We start from the raw sequence: 17,036 nt of genomic DNA, 5'->3' as shown, positions 1-17,036 counted from the left end.
CAAAGTGCTGGGATTACAGGCGTGAGCCACTGCGCCCAGTTCCTCATATTTTCTTAGAAGCAAGTATGGATACTTTGCTTTGCTAAAATGTGTAGATTAAACTGATAAATGTGGACCAGTTATTTAAGTCATATGATCCAAAGCCATTAAACTTGCTTGTTTTGTACCTTTAAATAGCCACTAAACTGGACAATATAAAAACCCTATTTACATTTGAATATAATAGTAGGTTCTGTTACTGTAAGGTTATAAAAGATATATTTTTGGCTGGGCACGGTGGCTCACGCCTGTAATCCCAGCACTTTGGGAGGCTGAGGCGGGCAGATCACCTGAGGTCAGGAGATTGAGACCATCCTGGCAAACATGGTGAAACCCCGTCTCTACTAAAAATATAAAGCTTAGCTGGGCGTGGTGGTGTGTGCCTGTAATCGCAGTTACTCGGGAGGCTGAGGCAGGAGAATCGCTTGAACCAGGGAGTCAGAGGTTGCAGTGAGCTGAAATCACGCAGCTCTACTCCAACCTGGTGACAGAGAGACTCCATCTCAAAAAAAAAAAAAAAAAAGTAAAAAGATATATTTTTGCCTTAGACATAGAGGGGTTCCAAACAACAAGTAGCATGCAATTAACCTATAGCTTGATGAATAGCTACAATGAAATTACTTAGCCAAAATTTGTGAATTCAGAATTCTCAAAAATGTTCAAATAGTATGCACATAAGACCTCATGTCTAGGCCGGGTGTGGTGGCTCACTCCTGTAATCCCAGTGCTTTGGAAGGACAAGGTGGGAGGGTCACTTGAGCTCAGGAGTTTGAGAGTTTGAGGCTGTGGTGAGCTATGATCATACCACTGCACTCTAACCTGGGTGACAGAGCAAGAACCCATCTCCAAAAAAACAAAACAAAAAAACCCCTCATATATATAAATCTTACATTTCTTCTTTCAAAATGTGAAAATGGGGTTTCAGAGAAGGATTATGAAATTTTCTGATTGGCTTTTTTTTCTTGAGCTGGTGACTTTGTTAAGTAGAGTAATTGTATTGCAGACAAACTGGTGGATTTTGGTGCCTGGTTTGATAGGGGCATTAAACCCTTTTGAGGGCAGAACTGTGTTAGCCATGATGTTGCTAAGGTATTATTGTAGTGGTTGTCTAAGAAGTAATATATTAAGCACTAGATGACAGAAACTAGTAGTTTCTTGAGTATCCTGGAGGAAGGAGAAAATGCCTAAATGAATACTTTGAAGAAAACTAGCTGATAAATGATTTCCAAAGGATAATTAGACACAAACTAAACCTCTTCTTACTATGAATAACTAACACTGAAGTTTCACTGTGTGGCAGTTACTATATTAAATACTTTATATATAATGTCTCATTTAGTCATCATATTGTGGGATACAGACTATCTTAATTCTTAGTTTACTGATGAGAAAACTGAAACATAAGGATTAGGTTAGTTGTAGAGGCAGAGATGGAATTTTATTGCAGAGCTGGGTTGTATACTAAAGCAATGTGTTTCTTTACATCAATGATTCTTAGTGTTGATGTACATTAGAATCACCTGGGAAACTGAAAAAGGGCTATGCTGGGCTCCACTGCCAGAGATTTGGGTATGGCATAGCGCCTAAGCATTGAGGTTTTTAAAAAGCTCTCCAGAGATTCTGATGGCCAGAGTTGAGAACCATTAGTTTAAATATTAGGATACAGAATCAGAAATTAAGTCTTAAATGTCTTCACTTTTTCCTTAAATTGATGTTTTCTTCTGACATTCCTAAAAGATGGGATAGTTTGAGAATTGACAAGTGAGGGTCCTTGAGCTTCGAGTGCCATGCTGTAGCATTCGTGGTTTAAAGAACCCACAACAGTTTTTACCTGAATTTTCCAACTTAAGGAAGAGGTGTTGGGAAATGATGGGCCTCATCTTTTATCTTGATCTCCTAATGTAATGTGTGGAGACAGAAGCTAGAGTTGGAGACTGGGACTGAGGATAAAGGGTTGTATCTGATTTCCTGAATAGAGCTTGCCAGTCTTCCAGGAAGAATCCATGGAAGAGTTCATAACCATTTCTTAGAGATTGTTCCTGATTCTCCAAAGAGGTCAGACAAACCTCTTGTGCTCCAGACCATGCCACTTTAGGTTCCATATTATTGGGGTAGAAATCAGATCTCCCAGATTGAAGTGGGCTGGGCTTTCTCTATGAGAAACCCTGAGGAACCCTAATTATGATCACAAATGAAAGAGCAAAGTCAGACCAGTGCTATGCTAAATATCTTATTCTAGTGTCAGGTTTACAGTGAGGAAAGGTAGTTATCTTTCCAATGAACTATGTTCATTTGTTTCCAATATCAATTATTAAATTCAGAGCATGTCTTCCTGGTCAAGGGCTCTAGTAAAGGAAATGTATTTGCATTTCTATAACTTACATTTTATAGTAGGGAAAATAATCTACTGATTACTTTGATGTGTGCAAATTAAGGAAAACTGTTTATTTTTTAGTCTTGGGAAGAGAAAATATGAGCAAAACCATATTGTACTTCTGTGGACATTGGACCATCCTTAGTCTTTGTGTGTGCTTTGTCCTAAATTTTCTTGTACATAAACACATTAGCTAAAGAAGGTGATAATAGTTGAATAACTGAAGTTAAAAAACCAACTCATTTCCATGTCTGGGAATAAAAAATACATTAACAAAGTAGGATTCCTTTTTTTTTTTTTTTTTTTTTGCTATGAAGTAGAACTCTTTTAATAGAGATAGTAGAAACAACATCTTGAACTAGTTTAAACAAGAAAAGAAAATGATGTAGGATCTGTTAGAAATATCAGAGACTTCCATAGAATCTCTGAGACAGGAGCAGTTTAGGAATGGACTGGAGTCTGGGGCTTGAGTCTGGTGGGAAACCCTTTCTCCGTTGCTTTTCTCTTCCTTTCTCTACACATCAGCTTCAGTTTTAGCTTTTCTAAAAACTACCTTCCTCTTTTCCTTGATTCTATAGTGGAATGCGGTTACCAGCAGCTCCTGTCCAGGCACATGGAAAGAAACTCATTGCTCTGTTCCAGCCTCCAAATTTCTAGCGAGGGGATCTGACTGGTCACACTTGGGTCATGTGTTTAATCCCTGGACTAATTCGCTGTGGCCAAAGGGATGGGGTATGCTTGGGAGAGCATGGCACTCCCATAGAAATCATGTGGAACAATGGAAAGTGGTAATGTCCAGAAAAGAGGAGATGTTAGGCAAACAGACATTTAAAAGGTGTTCTCAGCACCACAGCACGCAGAAGATTTGCTTGAAATAAAGTGCCTTTTTAAAGACTATTAATGACTATAAATCAGAATTTTATTTAATCTGTACTGGTGTTTTATCTTAGTTCCTTATATTTCTCATCAGTTACAACTAGCATTTCCACTTGCTGCTGGCTGTAATCCAGACATCAGGTCTTGGTTAAAGAAATAAATTTAATATAAAACCTTATTTAATGAATCCACTAATTGTTATGTCCTGCTGTGAGTGTTGATGAATATGTAAGACAAAAATATACTTAATTTGTCTATTGTTTAAAAATCCAAGATACTCATTTGGCTGCTTTTAAAATAACTGTTTTTATATTTTGTCTTAGCTAAATAAAGAAAATAAAACGTTGAAAAGAATCAGCATGTTGTACATGGCCAAGCTGGGACCAGATGTAATAACTGAAGAGATAAACATTGATGATGAAGATTCGACTACAGACACAGACGGTGCCGCCGAGACTTGTGTCTCAGTACAGTGTCAGAAGCAAATTAAAGGTAGAACTCTTTGCTTAATTATTGAGCATATTTTTTACCCCGTTATGATAGTGCTTCTGAACGCTGACTGCACATCAGAATCATGTGGGAAGCTTTCAAAATACTGATGCCTAGGCAGGGCGTGGTGGCTCACGCCTGTAATCCTAGCACTTTGGGAGGCCAAGGCGGGTGGATCACCTGAGGTCAGGAGTTGGAGACCAACTTGGCCAACCTGGTGAAACCCGGTCTCTACTAAAAAATACAAAAATTAGCTGGGCGTGGTGGCAGGTGCCTGTAATCCCAGCTACTTGGGAGGCTGAGGTGGGAGAATCACTTGAACCCAGGAGGCAGAGGTTGCAGTGAGCCGAGATTGCGCCGTTGCACTCCAGCCTGAGCGACAGAGCGAGACTCTGTCTCAAAACAAACAAACAAACAAACAAACAAAAAAAACTGATGCCTGGGTCCTACCCTATCCAAAATTTTGCTACACCATAGGCCAATTAAATCAGAATTTTGGATGGGGTAGGACCTAGGCATCAGTATTTTGAAAGCTTCCCACATCATTTATTTATATCTCCACATCACCATAGGGTATATAACAATTGTGCTTTATGAGTTACTTTCTTGTTTGGAATTAAGCACTTTTGAAAGTGTCTCAATGGAAGCAGCCAGTTATACTATAACCTTAAGGATATGTACTATATGTCAAGATATTTTTGTTAAATGAAAGAAACAATGAATGAAAATATATTTAGCCGACACCCCTTTTTGTTGGTTAACAAGTAGTGTTGTAAGGCAAGATCATATGATACATCTACTAAATGCACATTCATTTTACTCATACACATGTTTATTTAAAGATGTAGGAAAGCAGTTCTGGCTCAATAACTATTGGAACATTTTAATTTAGTACACAGGTCAAAAGCAATATTCATTTATTTGTTTGGTAGATAAAATTTCAACTGGAAGTATAAAGAAGAAAGGATGTTACAGACACCATCTTTACCTACTCTTCAACCCCTCAAGCTAACACAAAATAGAATTCATGTTGGTAGGGAGGGAGAGGAAGTTTAAAGGAGTTCCCTTTGCTCATTATTCTCCTTTCTGTTCGAGCTTGAACAATATGGTTTCATGTTCTTCTTTCTGGATTAGCCAGCAAATGGAGAAAGTGATTTAGAAATAAGTCTCTGAGAACTTCTCCAAGCTGAGTTTATGTAAAAAGTTTGATTTAATTTACAAATAACCACATAACATATTCTTTATTGCACTTGGAAAACAGTAAGAAATTAAAGGCAGTTAAAACCTAAGTGACAAAACAGTAGGCCAGAATATGAATTTGAGTAGTCTGTGCTAATCTATGTGTATTTTCAAACATTTGAGTGACAGAAGTAACTTTAACACCAGAAGCTTTTGCGCTTACAGTTGATAATACTCTCATTCTAGTGACACACTTTTCATTGAATCCTAATAATAAAACTATGAAATAAATTTAAAAACAAAACACCCATGACTCTAGAGAGAAAATTACTAGAATTAACCCTTCTTTCAAATAGTTATATTTTGAATCAGTTCAAATAATGTCTAAGGACTATAAATTGGCAGCAAGTCAGGATCTTTTACTTCTAATCAAAATATCCAAATTATTAACATCCCAATTGTTTATTTATATTTTATTGTGATAACAGCCCATGGCATTATGAAATAAAAAAGAAATTAGTACTACACCTTAATTTGTTTTGCTGAAAACTTAAAAAATTTTACTTCCAAAATGCTAGATAGTTTTCTAGAATGTGGTTTTGATAGAATGCAAAGAAAACATGATCTGGTACATTTAATGTAGTGAGGTTGCCTGATATAAAATTGTTAATATCCATGGCTATTTTGGGGAGGGCCATGCAAATGAGATTCTCATTGTCCTTTGGTTCTTCATTTCTTTTTAATTGTTAAATAATCTTGACCATAAGCTGCACATGGACTGGCATTTTCAATTCTTTTGACCAGATTGATTTCTTATTTTAAAAATAAGTTTATTTGTATATTTTTTTTCTTTAAAAATGCAGAACTTCGAGATCAAATTGTATCTGTTCAGGAGGAAAAGAAGATTTTAGCCATTGAGCTGGAAAATCTCAAGAGCAAACTCGTAGAAGTAATTGAAGAAGTATGTATCTCAGGCCTGAAAGGCAAGGGCTTTAGCATTTTCAAGGTGTTTGGGGATTTGCTAAGTTAAGAACTTAATATTATAAGCCAATTTCTAACATGAGAACCATGTACCAATTTTAATCTTCTCTCCTCAATTTCAGACTTAAAAAAAGGTAGAGGAAATAAGATGATGAAGATTCATGTACTCACTAGCTAGCTTAATAAATAAAATTCTGAAATAGCATGGACATGTTTCCTGTTGTTCCCCCAGTTTTTGCTATGTAAGGCAAATTTGTAAGAATAGTAGCTACTATTTCAAGTCATATATTTTATTGCTGCTGGTAGAGAAAGAAGAGCATGTTTTGCTTTTCCGGTGAATGACTGGTTCAATTGGGAAGGACCGTCCCTCTGTGCATCTCCAACACAGGCATTTATGATAGGTGGTAGGATGGGTTCAAGTGGTTGTTTACAGAATCTTTCTTTGCTGGTGTTTTGTTTTGTTCGAGACAAGACCTAACTCTGTCACACTCAGGCTGGAGTGCAGTGGCATGATCACAGCTCACTGCCGCCTCAACCTCCCAGGCTCAAATGATCCTCCTGCCTCAGCCTCCCAAATAGCTGAGAGTACGGCATGCATCACCACGCCTGCGTGATTTTTAAAAATTTTTATAGAGATGTGGGTTCCTGTATTTCCCAGGCTTACCTTGAACTCCTGGACTTGAATGATCTTCCCACCTTGGCCTCCCAAAGTGCTGGGACCACCAATGCAAGCCGCTGCCCTGGCCTCTTTTTCCTTTTGAACTGTCTTTAAGAACAAGACCCTCACAATTGCCTTTTATTTGCACGAGGCTTCAAGGATTTGCCTTCACAGTCTTGGTTCTTGATTTAATTTGTATCAGTGGTTCTTAGATTCTGTAGCCCAGCACTTCCCAACTGATGTGCCAACTGCAGCTTGATAAAGTGGCTTATGAGCATGCCAACGTATTGATCCTGTCAGTGAGCAGCCTCATCCAGTTACCTCAGTTTGCACACACATATTGTCATTTTCTTGGAGGCCATGATGTAAAAAAGGTTGGAAAGCAGTGTCTGCCAACTTCCCAGCCTGAGCTCCTTTTATTATTGTGGCAAAACATTGTAACGAATGGGAAGAAGGAAGATGATATTTTGGAAAGGACCTTACCGTTGGACAATGTGTACCAGTTACTAATTTAAACCAAAACCAAAAATAAAGCCTACACTAAAAGAACCAGTTAATAGATTATCTGGAGGTGCTGATGGATTCAGAGCCACTTTCAGGACCATTGTCTTTGTTTCTTAGTGTGCTCTGTTCCTCAATTGTGATTATTTACTGATGATTCTCTCCCTTCCCACTTAGAGGTATTATTGGAAGACAATTCAACAATTATTTTTATTATGGCTATTTCAGACATCTGAGAAGGCATAATGAACAAAATAATGGGGCTGAGTTCAGTGGCTCACGCCTGTAATCCTAGCACTTTGGGAGGCCGAGGCAGGAGGATCACTTGAGCCCAGGAGTTGGAGACCAGCAAGACCTCCTAGCAAGACCTCGTCTCTCAAAAAAATTTTTAAAAATATTAGCCAGGCATGGTGGCATGTGCCTGTAGTCCCAGCTACTCAGAGGGCTGAGGTGGGAGGATTGCTTGAACCCAGGAGTTCCAGGCTGCAATGAGCTATGATCGTATTACCACCCTCCAGCCTGAGTGACAGACTGAGACCCTGTCTCTAAAAAAATTATTTTTAATGAACATCCATATACCTGCTACCCAACTTAATTCACAGAATATTAGCATGGTGATGAAAGCCCTGGTGTAACTCTTTCTGGTTGCATACTCCTTGCTCCCTGCCCAGTTTCCCTAAACAACTGTTATTCTGAACTTGGTGTTTATCATGTCAGTGCATATATTTACATGTTCACTACAATACATAGTATTTTGAGTGTTTTTAAATATTATAAACATGCCTGCTTTCTAAATTCAATATATTTAAGATTTATCTTCTACTTTGATATATGTAGCTTTACTTTATGTTCTTTTTTTTTTAAAAAAACTTTTCTATAGTATTCTCTTTCGTTGATAGACATCAAAAGTTACTTCAGAAATTTAAATTTTTGTGGGAGTATTTATATGTGTTTTATTTAAGCCAAGAGTCATCAAAGTTCAAAGTCTTATTTTAAAAGTTCATGTTCATCTTACTTAAGTCAAAAATAATCAGCATTTTTATTTTATTGTATTTTATTTAAATTATTATACTTTAAGTTCTAGGGTACATGTGCACAATGTGCAGGTTTGTTACATATGTATACATGTGCCATGTTGGTGTGCTGCACCCATTAACTTGTCATTTACATTAGGTATATCTCCTAATGCTAATCAACATTTAAAATGAATACCAAAATTGAGTATCGGATCTTGACTAAATGATTCTTGTATTTTCTGGGTGATCTGTAATTGGATTTTTGCATTAAAAATATGAATCATGGCTGGGTATGGTGGCTCACGCCTGTAATCCCAGCACTTCGGGAGGCTGAAGCAGGAGGATTGCTTGAGCCCAGGAGTCTGAGACCAGCCTCGGCAACATAGGAGACCCCATCTCTATGTTCTTTGTTTTTTTTTAATTAAAAAAATATGTATCATATACATTGGATGGCTAGCATACTGTTATGTTTAGGTGCCAGTGCCAACTGGAATATATAAATAAGTTCTGTACCAGGTATACATCCTAACTTAAATAGCTATCCTTGAAGCTTTAAAGAAGAGCTTTAATAAAAAGTCCTAACACATTGAAACCAATTTCTGCTTTAAATTGTAACTTCATGTTGAAAGTTGAACAGCAATTGAGTATCACACATTGCCATATGTCCTGTTTTACAATTTTTGGTGTTTTCTCCCCTCAAAATTTCACATTTTTAGGTAAATAAAGTTAAACAAGAAAAGACTGTTTTAAATTCAGAAGTTCTTGAACAGAGAAAAGTCTTAGAAAAATGCAATAGAGGTAAGTCTGTCCAGTCTTTTTTTCTCAAATATGTATGCAGTGTGTTCTGTTTGCATATATTGTGTGTCATTTTACACCTGTGCCTAAATATGACTGTAAATAAAATCTTCTCCTATATTGTGATTTTCTAGCATTGTGTCTCTCCCATTTCCATTGTTTTATTACCCAACTTAGAGTCTGGGGACATCTAAAAGTGATTTCACTTGAGGAACAAGGAACCCACTCATTTTGAAACTTCAAACCAAAATACTATTTCTGTCTTACATATATCCAGGGATCATGGCCTTTTTAGCTCTCCCCTCAGCATTTATATGTTTGGTAGGTTATTTAGTAAATCTCAATCCAGAAGAGGTTAGGCTGTCTACCTAAAACATGTAACATTATGTGATGAAATTTTAAATTAAGAGGATGTGGAAAATGGGATAAAGGAAAGTAAGAGTTAGATTGGTATACAAAGTGCATACTTGTTCTGAGGTCTTGCACATTTCCTGCCTGTATGTTTGAAATCTGGTTCTGAGCTGTCTGACAGTCAGTGCAATAAGAGATTGATGATCATTTAAATGAATCACATGAAAATGAACCTAATGATCAGGAAAAGCAGACCTGCTCTCCTGGTGAGAGGGAAGTGTCTCCAGTGGCTATATCCAGAGAAAACTTTGTGTACTTTGGGCAACAGTGACTTTATCCATCTAGTTATAAAACACAGCATCAGCTCTCATCGGGGCTGTTTCATGTATCTCCCAGTTTAAGACAAGGAAGTGATGCCAAAGTGTAGTTCTGCAAAAATAATTCTGGGAGTGGTAAGAAGAACTTAATATACTTTCTGTTCTCTCTTTTTCCCTCAGTCACTCTCTTTCCTTGTTTAGAAGCTGCAACGCTAACAGGAAACCTTTGTGACCCAGGGCCTTCCCTATTGTTATTGGTGGTAGCTGTCAATCTTTTTGTCATTCATCAACTAGGATTTTTTTTTGTAAATAAAGGACCTTGTAGTTAAATGTGGGCAATATGCTGGATTGTAACATTTCTCCAAGTCTTTCTGTATTTAAAGATAGAAATGGTGTAGAATTTTCAGTCTTGATTCACTGTGCTAGGAAAAGGGTTCTGCAAGGATTAATCCTGTAGATCTTGCCTTCAGAGAGCCCCCTGTCTAGGAAGAGAGAAAAATTATATAAATAAATACCTGACTAGGACCAACCTGATTTCCTTCAGATTCCATCAGAAGGGCCAGGACACGTGAAAATTCCCTTTTTATTATAGTGTTCTGGACATAGAAAAGAGAGTCAATTATCTTGCCAGGACTTCAGATCATCATAGTGTTCTTTGTTTTCTTCATGAAATTTCTTGTTTAAATAGGCTTGAAAATCATTTAGCTCTCAGGGACCTATAATTCACACCAAAAATCACCACTCTTATTGCTTTACTTATTAGTCTTTCATCTGAAGAGGCTGTAGATTTACAGAGTACAGAGTTTGAAATTCTATGTCATTACACAGCAAACCAGTCCTTAAGTCAGTTAGGATTGAAGTGCCCTGGTGGAGCAGTGTGTGAAGGCAGCTGTTAAGAGAGCCTTTTGAAAGATTTTGTTGGTATGACTCAGCTCAGGGTGGAGGTGACTCACCAGAAGTGGATGGACAGTGTGCTGTCTGCCCAGCTTGTGCCTAATATCTAATGGTGTCGTCACTCCCTCTGTCCTGTCATTATCACTATTTAACAAAATAGGCCACTGAATGTTGAAAATAGCAAAGAATTTATATTACTTTTATTTGACAGGACCTTTTGAAGCTTTCGGTCTTGCAGTAACTCCTTGGTACAAAGCTCTGATTCTTTGGTTCTGAATGCATCTAAGGCTGTTTCTCTCCTTTGTAAATATGGAGAACACTTAAAAATAGCTTACATGTCCAGGCGCGGTGGCTTACACCTGTAATCCCAGCACTTTGGGAGGCTGAGGTGGGCGGATTACTTGAGATCAGGAGTTTGAGACCAGCCTGGCCAACATCGTAAAACCTCGTCTCTACTGAAGTACAAAAATTAGCCAGATATGGTGGCACGCACCTGTCTGTAATCCCAGCTACTCAGGAGGCTGAGGCAGGAGAATCACTTGAACCTAGGAGGCGGAGGTTGCAGTGAACCAAGATTGCACCACTGCATTCCAGCCTGGGCGACAGACATAGTGAGACTCCGTCTCTCAAAAGATAAATAAATAAATAAATAAAACATATATATATATTATATATATAAATTATTTTATATAATATATTTATATATAAAATATTTACATTTTATACCTATGTATATACATATACATAATTTATACATTTATTTACATTTAATATTATATATAATACATATTTTTATACATAAAAATGTATATATTCAGGTAATATACTTTTTTTGGTGGAAAATTTAGATTCATGTAAGGAAAGAAAAAAATCTCAACCTTTACAATCCAGAGATAAGCACTAGTACCATTTTAGTGTATATTCTTCCAATCTTAAAAAAACTCTCTCTACATATATACATATTAAATGTTTTGTTAAACATGTCTATATATATATATATATATATATATATATATATGGAAGACAGAGGAAATACTAGTAAAAGGAATCTCTTTATACTTGCTGGTACCTTACAAACCCATGAACATCCCTCTCTACTCTTACCCCTCCCTTGAATTTTTATTATTTCCTTCCTTTTATTTGTAGTTTTGCCAAATATGTCTATATCTCTAAACAGCATTGTTTAATTTTGCATATTTTTGAACTCTATGTAAATGGAATCATTTTTCCTATAACCTTCTGCAACTTTTTGTGTTTGTGAGATTCATGCATGTGGACAGGCATAGCTGTGGTATGTTTGTCTTCGCTGCTATATACTATTCCATTAGATGACTACACTAAAATTATTTTAAGTAGTATCCTATTGGTAGACTTTGGGCTGTTTCCATATTTCTGCTATTCTGAGTCATGCTGTTATAAAAAATGTTAGACATGTCATCTGGTGCACATGTCCAAGAGTTGCTCTAAGACACATGCCAAATGTCAAATTTTATCTTCAATTTTTTTTCACTGCATACCAAATTTAATAAAACCATGCTTTAAAATTTTTACCAGTTGCCTCTTGGATGGGTGTAAGAAGTATTTTTACTCTGCATTTCCCTGATTCCTAATGAAGATGAGCATCTTTCCACATGTTTATTGGCCTTTTGTATATTTTCTATTCTGTGAAATGGCTGTTGATGTGCTTTATCTGTGGCTTTTAAAGAACAAAAATGAATTCACTTTGCACTAATTTTTGCAATCTATTTTTAAAAATACATCACAGATGTCTTTCCATTTACTAAGTATGCTTCTACAATATAATTTTGATGGCAGAATAATATTTCTTGTACTACAATTTACTCATTCTTCTGTGTTAGAGTATTATGTCATTTCACTTTTATCAGCAACGAGGTAGAGAGCATCCTTGCAACCAAATGTCTGTATATGCTCATGTGTTACAATCTTAGCATATGCATTCCTGGAAGTGGGATTATTCAAAGTGTATGATAGTTTTAGATTTTTGATTCACGTTGCCAAGTTGCTCTCCAGAAAGGTTTTATCAGTTTGTATGCCAACCAGGAATGCATGAGGGTACCTGTATGCTGGTATGAAAAATCTTTTCAACACAGTTTTTCATCCATATTCCTGATTATTTGTGTGACTTATTGTCTGGGTTTTTTTTTTTCCTGTATCTTCTTAAGTGTCCATGTTAGCTGTAGAAGAGTATGAGGAGATGCAAGTAAACCTGGAGCTGGAGAAGGACCTTCGAAAGAAAGCAGAGTCATTTGCACAAGAGGTGGGTATCTTGTAAAAATCTTATTTTTTTTCTTGAGACAGAGTCTCGCTCTGTCACCAGGCTGGAGTGCAGTGGCGCAATCTCGGCTCACTGCAACCTCCGACTCCCTGATTCAAGCGATTCTCGTGCCTCAGCCCCCCGAGTAGCTTGGATTACAGGCACATGCCACTGTGCCCAGCTAATTTTTGTATTTTTATTAGAGATGGTTTTTCGCCATGTTGGCCAGGATGGTCTTGATCTCCTTATCTCGTGATCTGCTCGCCTTGGCCTCCCAAAGTGCTCCCAAAGTGAGCCACTGTGCCCAGCCGTAAAAACCTTTTGAATTTGTGTTTTGTAAGGGACCTTGCAGACGACATATCAGACAACTTCTTGAGGTTGAATAAGAACTTATCAGTTTGAATTAAGGATCTGCTGGTTTAGGGAGGCAGATATAGAATAGTATCAAGTTCGTTGTCAAAAGATCTGGGCTCAAATTTTGGCCATGTCAGTTACTAGTTGTAGTAGTGTATGACCTCTGAGCAATTCTTCAGCCTCTCAGGGCTTCACTTTTACCATCTGTAAAATGGACAATAATACAGACCTGACCAAGTGGATTTTAATGGCAAAATTTTAAAAAAGTGTTGTATAAACTATAAAATGCTATGTAAGGGAAAGGAATTGCATTTGGAGATAACCCATGACTTGTGATGGAAAGTCCAACTTGGGTACAAGATGCCTGTACATTTCAAATAGGCTTAAAATCTGGGATGTATCTCCATATACCATCTCAGATAACAGTATTATAGTATCAGTATTTCTCTTCAGCCATTGTGCAGTGCTGTCATTATGTCAGGAAGTTCTTCCACTGGCTGTGGAACACTGCCATGTAGTACATTCATTATCTCAGCGTTTCACCAGCCTACTGATCTTCCTCTTATGTTAGAGATCAGCTTTGAGCATCTCTTGTTCCGGCTTACCTGTTGACATGCAGTCGTTGGGTCTTCCGTGGCCCTGGGGCTGGTTTCCAGGGGGATGAGGAGTTCACCAATGGGCTAAACTCAAAAGCTGGTCTGCAATGAGATCTCCATCCTGTGGGTGTAGTTTGAATTTGTGTGCATACTGTAGGTTGAAGGAAAATAGCTCAGGAAATGTAAAACAGTCCTAGGTAGAGGTATCCAAGGCATAGAAGGAAGACACAGCATGGCATTAGGGGAATGACATTTGAAAATCCAATGATGGTTTTGTGGGGGTCTTTCTGTGCTTGAGCATAGCTGTGCTAGCAATGAACTCTACCGAAGGTTTAGGCCAAGTAGATCTGATTTGAAATATTATGATTCGTTTTATTTAGAGAGTTTAATGAAAGGTGAGTAAATATTTTTCTCTTATTACTTGGAAGAAAGAAAAAAGAATTGAAGTGTGTCAGAGCTCTCTGGAAAACGTTGGAGCAATATAAATAATGCAGTGAAATAAACAGTGGAGGGGGGAGGGGAAGCAGCGATAATGTGAAGATGCCTTTAGTGCAAAACTGGAAAGGTCGGCTGATTTTGACCTGAATAGCAGGTCTCATTTCAAGACATGTTCAGTTTTCCATCTGTTGTTTGCACAATGATGTTAGAATACAAAGCAGCTCAAAGAAAAACTTGAAGGCCATGTGGTAGCAGAGAAGACAGATGGAAGAAGCAAGTTTGCAGTAAGAAGACAAAAATGAATGATTGACTCTGCTGTTCACCTGGTCTTCAGTCTTAGTGGTTGGTGGAAACAATGATGCTGACATGTTAACCCAGAATGAGGAGGTAGAAGTTTGAGGAGAGAAAGAAAGCGAGAGCAATGGTACTTATGTTATTGGCAGCATAAATATTTGCAGTGGCACTCAACAATTTTACAATATCTGGATTCAATCTACACAATAGTGAGAAGAAAACTTTTTTTTAAAAAATAGCACCACGTTGGAACTAGTATATTTTCCTTTTTACAAAGTTTATGCATTCTCAGGTTTTCAACAGGTAAGTACTGCACAAAGACACATAACTTAGTTTAACAACAGAGTCCCATTCTTTTGCATTTTACTTACCACTTAGGGCATGCAGCAAACATCTTACTGTGCCAGACACTGTGCTGACATTGGGAATCCAGTGGTGAAGAAAGCAAATATGAGCCCTGCCCTCTTGGAGCTTATAGTCTAGAGCCTTAGAAATCAATTTTTAAGGTTAATTTACTTTATATTTTTAATTAAAAAGGAGTATGTGTGCCTTGCACAAAGATACAAATATTTTCTAAATGTATAAAATAAAAATTGAAAGTTACCCCCCATTCTTAACTCCCGCTAGTTCATTTAAAAAACAAAACCAAAAACTTAATCCCCCTCAACAAGAAAACTATCAGTTGTCTTCATAACTATATTAAAATTTTAAATTTCTTCAACATGATTAAATTTTTTGGCCAGGCATGGTGGCTCACATCTGTAATCCAAGCACTTTGGGAGGCCGAGGCGGGGGGATCACTTGAGGCCAGGAGTTCAAGACCAACCTGGCCAACTTAGTGAAACCCCATCTCTACTAAAAATACACAGATTAGCCAGGCATGGTGGCAGGCACCTGTAGTCCCAGCTACTTGGGAGGCTGAGGCACGAGAATCACTTGAACCTGAGAGGCAGAGGTTGCAGTGAGCCGAGATTGTGCCACTGCACTCCAGCCTGGGTGCCAGAGCGAGACTCCATCTCAAAAAAAAAAAAATTACTGTAATCATAATGGTCACCCAAAACAATTCATTTTAATTAAATCACTGGTCTGAAGTTTAAGATACTGTGATGAAATATTGATTACTCTTTCTTAGAATGCTGAAGCTGCATCTCACCCTTCTCCAGCCAAGTGTACATGCACATACTCTCCCTCACTGCAGTCTCTATACCTCTCACTCTCACACAAATGGAAGAAGAATGTGGGTTTCATGTATATGCAATTGTTTATTTACCTGTTTTACTTTGTAATGTGTTTTAATTCTGCAGAAGAACCCTGTCGTAGTTTTGTAGGCTTTTCATAAATCCCTAGGCAAAGAAGGAAAGCTTCTGACCTTTTTTTCCCTTTCATAGGAAGACATACTGGGAAGAAAATGTTAGTGTTTTAGTATACTGTATTCATGACTTGACTTTGATGTGGAAGTCGATACTGATCAAGAGCTTAAGGATTGTATAAATCATTAAAGCTGTGGTCTTGCCACATGGAGGTTGATGGAAAATATTTTTGTCCTGAGTTTTATTTGCTGACTTTTTCTGTTACATGATGGGTGAAGTTGTTGAACAAACTAATATGAGGGCTTTAGCAAATCATTTTGCGGTTCAGAGCTTTCAGTTAAGTTATAATGTAAGTTTTAAAATGCTGTTAAAAATCTGAAAAGGTGAAGCTCTACTATAAAATTGGTAGGCCAGATTTCAGAGTTTATAAAAACATTTCATACTTGGAATCACTCACTGGCCAAATTGGGTAGAGTGTTAAGGAAAAGAAATAACAGGTAAATAGAAGTCAATGTTATTTTCAATTATGTAAAGTTGTGAGGATTTGATGAATAACATATAAATTGCTTAATACAGTGCTCAATAAAATATACTGTCTCCCTTCTCCCCTTTACCCCTCTACTGTTAACTACTTTTATCACTGGGGAGAAACTAATTAGTTTAAAACAAAACATTAGATCTAGTAAATAGTAGAGGAACTTAGCCAGATGGTTAAGAGCTTGGGCATGTAAATCAGATATGGGTTTAAGTCCTGGTCTTGTCACTTACGTGTGTTCTTGGGAAAGTTGCTTAACTTCTTTGAGCCTCAGTTACCTTATTAGTAAAATTAGATGATAGTAGTGTCTACTTGATGATGTCGTTTTAAGGATTATATGATATAATGAATGTAAAATGATTCCCACCATATCTATCACATAGTGTTTAGTAAATGTTACCTATTCATAGTAGAAGCACTTTAATAGGATTGATGTAAGGATTAAAATAATCCATGTAAAATATTTAGTGGAGTACACAAGGTAAATTCTTGAGAAATATTAGCTACTACTATTAATATTAATGTATCTTAAAGCAATAATAAAATATTAAAAACTGAAGAGTAAGACCAGCTTATTGTATAAATATCTTGTTGGGGCAGGAGTAAAGGTATTAAAGATTATATAAAAGGAATGAAATCATAGCAATCACTACTTCTAAAACTTATACAAGTCAGAATTTGCCTTTAATGATTTAATAAAAATTCCATGTACTTTTCTTTTGCTGAAGTTACAGTTGAGGAGGTATGTGAGATTGATTGATATA

At 37.1% G+C, this 17,036-nt stretch overlaps 1 protein-coding gene across 6 annotated transcripts in view; it reads left to right on the top strand.

The window, feature by feature from the left end:
- SHTN1 (shootin 1) overlaps positions 1 to 17,036 on the top strand; it is a 120,409-nt gene that overhangs the window by 47,510 nt on the left and 55,863 nt on the right. For all 6 annotated transcript variants that reach the window (XM_034931576.3, XM_008950961.5, XM_008950962.6 and 3 more), the window contains 4 exons: positions 3,613 to 3,781; positions 5,821 to 5,918; positions 8,830 to 8,911; positions 12,654 to 12,748. In XM_034931576.3, coding sequence (XP_034787467.2) covers positions 3,613 to 3,781; positions 5,821 to 5,918; positions 8,830 to 8,911; positions 12,654 to 12,748 — 444 coding nt within the window. The remainder of the gene's footprint in view (positions 1 to 3,612; positions 3,782 to 5,820; positions 5,919 to 8,829; positions 8,912 to 12,653; positions 12,749 to 17,036) is intronic.

Source organism: Pan paniscus, chromosome 8 (genome assembly GCF_029289425.2).
Source record: "Pan paniscus chromosome 8, NHGRI_mPanPan1-v2.0_pri, whole genome shotgun sequence".
Taxonomy (NCBI): domain Eukaryota; kingdom Metazoa; phylum Chordata; class Mammalia; order Primates; family Hominidae; genus Pan; species Pan paniscus.
The sequence above is the reverse complement of the archived record's forward strand: the minus strand, read 5'-3'. Positions and strand labels throughout refer to the sequence as shown.